General features: G+C 54.8%; 1 protein-coding gene across 1 annotated transcript in view; it reads left to right on the forward strand.

The window, feature by feature from the left end:
- SIPA1L2 (signal induced proliferation associated 1 like 2) overlaps positions 1 to 9,417 on the forward strand; it is a 105,274-nt gene that overhangs the window by 14,396 nt on the left and 81,461 nt on the right. The window contains exons 2-4 of the mRNA XM_027770859.1: positions 466 to 599; positions 2,315 to 2,503; positions 8,147 to 8,321. Coding sequence (XP_027626660.1) covers positions 466 to 599; positions 2,315 to 2,503; positions 8,147 to 8,321 — 498 coding nt within the window. The remainder of the gene's footprint in view (positions 1 to 465; positions 600 to 2,314; positions 2,504 to 8,146; positions 8,322 to 9,417) is intronic.

Raw genomic sequence — 9,417 nt, forward strand, 5'->3', positions numbered from 1 at the left:
CTTCCGAGAACGGTGAGATCCCAATGTGGGACAGAAGCTCCGGAGCCTGGGGACCAGTGAAATGCAGGGTGAGAAAGTCGTGGGGAACGCGGTGACGGGACGGAAACTGCATCAGGACCAGAAAGCACTGTCACGTCCCTGGGGGATGAGAGCAGGAGCCGTGGCCCTCTCAGAGCTGTGGCCTTCCGCAGAGCTGTGGTCCTCCACGGAGCTGTGGCCCTCCGTGGAGCCGTGGCCCTCTCAGAGCTGTGGCCTTCCGCAGAGCTGTGGTCCTCCACGGAGCTGTGGCCCTCCGTGGAGCCGTGGCCCTCTCAGAGCTGTGGCCCTCTGCGGAGCTGTGGCCCACTGAGCCATGGCCCTCCACGGAGCCGTGGCCCTCCGCGGAGCCGTGGCACAGCAGCGCAGAGTGCTCCTCGCCGGTGCTGCTTTCTGTCTCTCCTGACACCATTGCTGTCCTCCTTCCAGAGCACCAGAACTACTTTGGGATAGATGAGAACCTCGGCCCGGTGGCAGTCAGCATCCGGAGAGAGAAGGTGGAAGACGCCAAGGAGAAGGAAGGGTCCCAGTTCAACTACCGCGTGGCCTTCAGGACGAGTGAGGTGAGAGGCCACTTCGTGTCGCTGCCGTCCCGGCTCCTTCGCTGTGCCTGCGTGCGCTTGTGTGGAGCGGGCTTGGAATTTACTTTTCAATGTCAGTGGTCATAATGCTTAAGGCAATTGAGAAAGGGCTTGCAGCATTTTATTCCCTCCCAAATTGGAAACCTGTCGTGGGTTTTAAATGGTGGCGATCTCACTGCCAGCTTTTACAATAGGTAGGTACCATGGGAGGTTTGGCGGTGAGGTTGGCGAGGACAGGCTCAAACGGCCCATTCACATGAGGGTGGACACACAGCTTTGACATCTGCTGCAGAAAGGCAGGGAGCCTGCAGTGCAGTGAATGTTGGCTTAGTGTTTTTCCAGAAGAAGGTACTCAAAACGTTTATGGAAAATACAGATTATGAAAAAACTATGCATAGATTTTTTTGCACCAAAATATACTGATACTCCAATCCCATCTTTCCAAGACCGTCTGGCGACTCCTGAGCTGGTTCTGCCCACACCTCCTCCTATCAGGGACTCAGGGCAGGGCTGTTCCTGCATTGCTCTGGAGATTGAGGTTGTTGCAGACATGACAGTGTGTGTGGCTCCCTAGGTGGACATGCTGGCTCGTGGACAGAACTAGAGCAGACCTGAGCTTCAGGGGTTCCCCTAAGTCAGCCCATTTCACTTAGAGGACACGTTTGGTGGACAGTTCAGGGTGTGTGCTTAGGTGGGCGACTCCTGGTCAGACAGAGGGAAGAGGGCCCTTTCCTGGCCCCCGCGTGCTGCGTTAGCATGTGGGCTGTGTGTCATACCAGCACGCAGCTGTGCTGTGACTACGCTCCACGCTGGGTGTGTCTGAGACAGGCCTGCCTCTCCAAGACACATAGTTTGAGTCACAGACCTATGTTGACTTAATTCAGTAGTCACAGATTGCAATCTAAATTTAAAGCAACTAGAAATTGTTTCCTCGTTGACACTAGTCACATTCCGAGGGTTCAGTAGCCAGCGTGGCTAGCAGCTGCCGTGGCGGTGCAGACTGGGCAGGCAGCCGTGGTTGCAGGTGGCCCGTGTCACGGTGCACAGTGCTGGCGTCCTGTGTCACGTCGCCACAGTTCCTGCTCTCAGAGCTCGAACAGCCCCGCCCCCAGGGCCTGCACCGCTCTGCGGCACTGGGACTTGGTCTCTGTCGTGTTAGATCTGAGGTGTGTGCTCCATGCTTCCATGACAGGCTTGAGGGCCTGTGACAAGTCGTGACACAAACCTGGTGAGGGTCTTCAATGCCACCTGCTGTCCACAGCCAGCCTCACAGAGGTCAGCGTGGAGAATGGAGTAGGAGAGGAGAAAGGTTGTGGAAGGGAAGAGACGTGGAGAAGTAGGGAAATGAGGGGTGGAGGCTGGAGGAGCGGGAGCACGGGGTCAGGGTCGCCGCCTCCAGTTCGCAGCCGACCCCTCGCGCTGGTCGCAGAGTGGTTGGAGAGTCCGAACCTCCACAGCCGCCCTGCCTGGCTTCTCATCCTCAGGCTCACACCGGATTATTCCAGCCTGCCCGGCTCACTCCTGGCCCCTGTGTCCTGTTGTTAGAGACAGTGTGGGTGTTGACCTTGCTTCTTCAGTGGCCCTTTGCCCGCTTGAGCCTCGCTTCTCCTCCTCCCTCCCAGGGCACCAACGACTGTGCCCTGCGTGGGTGACCGGGAATGAGTACTAACTGAAGTCTCGCGCTTTGCCCCCCACAGCTTACGACACTGAGAGGAGCGATTTTAGAAGACGCCATCCCTTCCACCGCCAGGCACGGCACCGCCCGAGGCCTGCCTCTCAAGGAGGTGCTGGAGTATGTCATCCCCGAGCTGAGCATCCCGTGCCTGCGGCAGGCGTCCAGTTCGCCCAAGGTCTCGGAGCAGCTGCTCAAGCTGGACGAGCAAGGGGTGTGTACCGTGCATAGGCCGTGCTTTGCGTGTGAGTTCGTGTCTAGGCGTGCACAAGTTTTAGAGTTTTCTCACACATCCGTCTTGAATTTGTATCTCCCATGAGAGAGTGAGAAAGAGAGAGAGAGAGACAGGCACCCTCCACAGGGCCTCCCAGGCCTCAGTCCTCCCCCAGCCTACGCACAGCCAGCCAGGGTCAGGGCCGTGTGTGGCCGCCAGGTGACGAGCGCTGACGTCTTCCTGCGTCGTGCAACGCCGCCCTGCCACCTGTGCTGCTGTGGTTGGGCTCCATCTTTATTTTAAGACCATTTATTAAATGCCTGGAAACATTTTCTCTTGTTTTTCCTAAATACGCCTTGACGTGAGTTTGGAAACCTGAGGCCCTTACGGTGCGACACCCGTCCTGCTGAGCTGTGACCTGCACTCTTTGCTCCAAGGCTTTGGCCTGTCTCAGCTGGCAAGAGCTCATTTGATGGTGTGGTAGTGGAGGCTGGGGGCATTTTTCCCCAGTGTGTGAAAATCTCACATTGGCCCTTTATTCTTGTCCACCGTGCAGGGGCAGGGCACACGCTGGCAGGCAGCTGTGAACGGATGCGTTAGGAAGTTGGGAGCTGACTGGGACCTAGTCCCTAGCCCCTGGGGACAAAGACTTGTGCGAGGCCCAGCGTGACTCGAGATCTGGGGGAGGTGTAAATGCATAGAGTGCTTTGGAAAGCGGGAGTAACGTGGCTGGGCAACCCCGAGGGAGGTGATGTTTTAACCGGACCTTTACACTTGGGTAGAATTTCAAGAGGGTGGTAGTAGCTGCCTGTTTAGGAACTTCAGCTAATCCAGTTTCTTTACAAAGAAAACAGACGGTGGGGAAGGCTGAGGGCGAGGAGAAGGACGGGGATCTGGAACATGTGAGGCCTTGCATGCCAGCCAAGGGCTCGTGCTTGAGTGGAAGGTGGTAGGAGCTGTTGGAGGGTTTCCACGAGACGTGATCAGAGCTGTGTTCTCAGATTATCCCGGCAGAGATGCATTGACCAGGCTCACGAGACTGGGACAGGGTGACACTGAGCACAGTTATACGATTATTCACATCATCCAGGGGGGTATGGATGTAGACAGGGCCAGGGTGACACTGAGCAGTTACACGATCATCCATGTCGTCCAGGGGGGTACGGATGTAGACAGGGCCAGGGTGACACTGAGCAGTTACATGATCATCCACGTCGTCCAGGGGGGTACGGATGTAGTCAGGACCAGAGTTGGCCCAGAGTTGGAGTGAAGTCTTTAACATTTCACATAAAAATAACTTCTAGGGAAAGCTGAGAGGTAGGTACCCAAGTGCATGCAAATTTTTTTTAAATGATTGCATTTATTTTTAAATCCATGATTTTAAAAAAGAAAGAGACATGGAGAGGTACATGTCCAGAATTCTAGAAGGAGAATTTTTTTGCATGTTTTAGAGGAAATAGCAGTTGGTTCTTCTCTGACCCAGTAGTGCTGCAGGGAGGTGGAATATTTAATACCCCGGTGGCTGGAATTCTAAAAGCGATGACACAGCAATTGGTCTAAAAGGCGGCACTGAGTTATTAGCGAAAGGAGTGCGGACTGTAACCTTCGGAATAAGTGATGCCGAGCGAGTCCAACTCAAGCACAAAGGTGGAGGCTGAAATACAGCACCAGACTGCAGCGCTGACCTTGGGCAGGCGACTTCTGAAAGGCCCGCCGTGGCCACTGCTGCCGGGAGCGGGTCAGCGGGAAACACTGGGGAAATGCGGAGCTGAGGGCAGCCTGTCCTGGAGAACGGGAAGGTGGTGCCGGGGCCTGAGAGGAGCAGCTCTCGTTTCCTTGTTGCAGGGAAGGGGTGACAAGAGCTGGCCACCTATGTGGTAGTCTGCTGTCCCTTTAAATTCCAGGGTATGTTAGTTCTCCCCTTACACTGCCCCAGCAGGGCACAGCAGGTGCCTGGGGGGCCAGGTGTTTGGTCCCAGGCTGCTGTGGAAATTTGCACACATGGTCCACTTGCCTCTTCAAGGCCTTCAAGTTGCAGTGGCCACCGTCCGGGGACTGTCTTGCAGGACAGTGCACAGAGATGCCAGGGCAGCCAGCTGACTGTCCTCACAGGGGAGGTGGGGACTGCGGCCACTCCAGTCCAGAAGGCAATTGGGCATCTCAGTAACAGTCTGATACCTGGGAATCAATTCTGGAAATTAGGTTCTGATTTTGAGCAAACCTGTGAATTTGGGCATCGTAGTCCGGCTGTGTGTCACACGCTCCTTCTTCAGGCTTGGCTGCCGTATGTGTCCCCGTCATGGTGACGCATGGTCACTGCTGTGTCTCAGTAGGGTGAAGGTCCCTGTTCATGTCGCTCGGCCCGTCGTCTGAGGTTAGCGAGATTTTGAGAGGAAAGACTGAATGTTGGGGAGAAAGGTCAGGAAAGAATAATGATTACTAGGCAGGGCCTCGTGTTTTTGTTTTGTTTTTAACTTTATGCAATTTCACCGCTCCACTTCTAAAATCCCATTTTTCCTTTTTAGAAGGGCTGTCCTAACTTCCCTAACAGGAAAACTCCTGAGAGCACATAGGCCGCATTTTGAAGACGGCATGACCTAGATGATCTGCGTGGCCGCCCGCGTGGGCATCGTGCTGTGTCCTCCTCGTCTGCTTACGCGGTCGGGCTCGCTGGTCTGTCAGGGTTGCCTCCACGGACTCACGGAGGGCGAAATAAATGAGCCCGCACACTCAGAACACGTGGACTGAGTGTGTGCGACATCCCACATACGTGATGCCCACGAGTGCAACCTCCTGTGTGCCTGACACCCCATGTGTGTGCGTCCCACATGTGCAAGATCCTGCGTCTGCAACGCCCTATGTATGCGACATCCCGTGTACAACACCCTGTGTGTGTGACACCCGTGTATGCGACATCCATCCCATGTGCAACCTCCCATGTGCGTGACACCTCATGTGTGACGTCCCACCTGTGCAACACCCCGTGTGTGTGACACCCCATGTGCAACATCCCCTGTGTGCAGCATCCCGTGTGCATGATGACCCAGGTGTTCGACCTCCCATGTGTGTGACACCCCATGTGTGTGACGTCCCACGTGTGTGGCCTTCGTGCGTAGAGCTGTCCCGTGCCATGTGGTAGCAGTGTGTCCTCACCAGAGCCAGAGGCCGGCAGCCATCAGAAGACCCCGGGGCTCCACCTCCGTTCCAGCCATCACCCGGCCGCCCCCTCCCGGCTTCCCATGACTTAGGGCTTCTTGGGTGGAAAAGCAAGCTCTGTGCACAGTCAGGGTCTAGACAGGCTGGGAGGAGAGGGGGCGGAGACAGCACGCCCTCAGCAGGGAGGCTCACGAGATGTCAGTTCTCTGGGTATTTGTCCTTTCCTGAGCAAGAGTCCCAGGGAATAAGTCCCCCGGACTCGGGAGTCAGTGAGGAGGTGGGCCAGTCCCGTGAACTCAGCAGCTCTGCTTCAGAACCTGTCAGAGAGGATGGGCATCCCCCTGGGAGCCAGAACCGAGCTGCCATGTGGCCAGGGTGCAGGCAGCAGAGTTACTCGGTGCCAGCAGAGGTCTGAGGTGAGCTGCAGATGAGGGATGGCAGGTGGGCATGGAGACACAGCTGCCAGGATGGCGTGAGCTCCGAGGGGCCGGCACGTGGCAGCTCCACCTCTACAGCGTTAATGGGGGACTATCACTGCCCGAGGGCCCGATAACGCAGGCGTGAAGTGCCATCCTCACCACACACAAGGAGCCAGGCCAGTGGGACAGCGCAGCTGTGGAGTTGGCGTCCCGAGGCCAGGCGTGGCAGTACTGCAGAGCCAGGTCCCCGGCCTCACTGCCGTCCGCGTGGTAATCGCTCATCGTCAGGGTCCCCGATGCACTCAGGGCCCCGAAGTGTCCTCCGAGCCTTTCAGGAATGGTCAGTGCTCCGGTGGGTGACACCAGGCGTTGCTACTAGACGTCATGTCCCGAAGGTGACGGTGTGCTGCAGCAGGTGTGACACCGTGTCCACGTGATGGCCGACCTGACCAGGAAACTGTCCCCCCATCTCTGGGTGAACGGATGTTTTTCTTACCCTCTGAGTACTAGTTCAGTAACGTGTGTACTCGGTGTTAGGAGCTCCTGCACACCAGCCCCTAGCCACCCTCACGGCAGGGCCATGGTTCTCACACGTGTTGTAGTTTCCATGACACCACGGCGTTCACCCACAGGGGAGCCCACTTGGTTAGATCGTGAGCAGGGGCTCCCCAGCAGCGCCGAGTCGGGCTCACACTGCTCGGAGTGTGCCCTGCCCATGAGCCGGGTGTTCATCTGGTACGGGGCAAGCACGTCTGCTGCCAGGCCCCAGCCAGGTGTCTCCGCCTTTCTCGCGTCGGGGTTGTCATTAGGTAATAATACGATGAGGCCGCGTCCATCATCCTGTGCTCCAGGGAAATGAGTATCGTTTTGCCTTATTTTACTGCGATAGTCAGCTATGAATTCTGATGAAAGGCTCTATTTTACAGCTCTATAATAAAACTCCACAGTGTTACGGATTGCTCCTTCGGGGAATTGGCGCTGTCTGCTAACCTGTCAGCCTGGTGGGTGCAGACGGCTGGTGGTACGATGAAGGGCTGTGGCTGCATGAGTGGGAATTAGACCTTCTTTGGAGGACGTGGGAAAGCTCAGAAGCGGATCCGGTTTCTCCGTGGCCTTGGGCGGGCAGCCTCAGCCTCAGCCTGACCTGGAGTTGACTGTGAGAGAGGGCTACAGCAGGAACTCTTCAATTGCTACTAAAATTCTTCATGGTGTTTCGTGTATTTGGCAGATATTTTCTCTTTAAGATAGTCGGAGATGTAAGCAATGACTGTAATTACATAACCAACCTTGGTTTACGGGGACACATTTCCTCATTTGTATGTATCACAGTTTCCATTGGGACTCTCTCCTTACCAGACCTTAATTAGATTTATTTTTTCCATGTAGTCTTACTTAGTTCCATGAATGTCCAAATAAATCGTTTTTAAAGTATTGAGAACCTGGGAGGGGAACGTTTTAAAGTCCATGGGCCCTATTTTGGTTTCTGACTTGGAAGATGCTACCACTACCACATAGGATAAAAGACAAAGCATTCCCGCCGCTGTGTTTATATAGGTAGATGGCAGGTGGGTTGGTAGGTAGGTAGGTAGATGATGATTTTTGCTATAGGGCGGCAGACAGAGATAAACAGAAAGTGAGAGATCACCCCCCAAGGGGGGTGGCCATGCAGCAATCCCTTCTCTACTCTCCTCCTGGGATTCTGGGCATGCAAGCACATGTGCCTGGTGTGAGTTTCAAGCTGCCAGGTGTGGAACTCGAACTGCAGAAGGCCATGTTGGAGTCCAGCGACTTAACCACTACGCCACCTACTGGCCCCAGCTTCTGTATTCTTTAGTAGATACTGAACCTGACATGGCCAAGGCCACACGCCCATTCCTCGTCCCGGCGTTTCCCAGCTGCACGTGGGCGCGCTGTGGTCCTCCGCGTCTCGGGTGTCTTGCCCGTGGTGGGCACTCATTTGCGTGTGGGAGTGCTGGCCTGAGCGCCAAGTTCTCAGCTCCTGTCGTTCTGATTCACTGAAAGTGCGTTTGCTACTTTCTCCAAGTGATTGCATTTTTCTCCATTCCAGCTGAGCTTTCAGCACAAGATCGGGATCCTTTACTGCAAGGCCGGCCAGAGCACAGAGGAGGAGATGTACAACAACGAGACGGCAGGACCAGCTTTTGAAGAATTCCTTGATCTTCTGGGCCAGAGAGTACGGCTGAAAGGATTCAGTAAATACCGAGCTCAACTGGACAATAAAAGTGAGCTTTGGATTCGCGGGTGTGTGTGCGCAAGTTTAACTCTCCGGAGGTAGGCAGGCACAAACCCAAGCCAACCATCACATGTTCTCCCGTTCATGACCCCAGAAGCAGCTGGCAAGCTTATTTGGGCAGAGTTTAGATTTCCTCAAATGGCAGAGGAAGCACATTTCCTGAGAGGTATGTGCTTCGTATCTTGAGCTCGAAGGTCAATCCTTTGTCCTTTTAACACCAGCAGAGTGCCGAGTGTCCCGTGAAGATCGGTTAGTATTTTCTTCCTTCCATGCTGCAATCCCCTCTCCTCTCTTCTCCTCTTGGAATCTTGGGCATGCACGCACACGTGCCCAGCATGAGTTTAAGCCACTGGGTCCAGGACTCCAACCGTAGTCGACTACGTGGGAGTCCAGTGACATAGCTGTTACACTAACTGCTGGTCCCTAAGTTAACTGTTCTGAGCAACGCAGTCTGAAAGGCAAAGAAATTCAGCCTTTTTTTAGCATTTAGAAGAGATAGCTCTCCCAGAGAGTTAGATGTCCTGGAATGGTTATGTCTTTCAGAAAACAGACACATGCAACTTTTCCTTCTAAAATTCTGGGAAGTCGGATTCGAGTCCAGTGTGGACCTCAGGTTATGCAGAAAGTTCCGGGTGTGGGGCTGGAATATCCGGGACGTTTCTTTTAGCTCTGCGAAAGATTGCTCTCTTTTCAGTGCAAAATGAATGTAGTCGAAACAGGAGTTTTGAGCTGCTATGAACAGTGCTCTCCTGACCAGGGTGGGGCACAGCTCCACCTCTGACAGGATTCGTTGGCCTCAGAGCAGAGCAGATACGCTGAGCGTCTTTCTCTGAACAGCAGTGTTGTGGCAGACCCCTGACAAGCCTTTTCGGTTTGCCTCCACTGCTGTGCTGTTGTTGGCAATGAGGATTCTCATAATATCTGACTTTCGAGAGGCTTTTCATGGTGCCGCTGGGGACAGGCGGATGGTGATCGCAGTTAAAAGTGTCCCCCCGTGCACTTTGCCTTCTTTCATTGCCGTTTCTCGAATCTGACACCTAGTATCTGTCGGCATTTCTCTTCCTGATTTGCAGCTTCGCTGGTGC

The sequence above is a fragment of the Tupaia chinensis genome, unplaced genomic scaffold (genome assembly GCF_000334495.1).
Source record: "Tupaia chinensis unplaced genomic scaffold, TupChi_1.0 Scaffold000161_1, whole genome shotgun sequence".
NCBI lineage: Eukaryota > Metazoa > Chordata > Mammalia > Scandentia > Tupaiidae > Tupaia > Tupaia belangeri.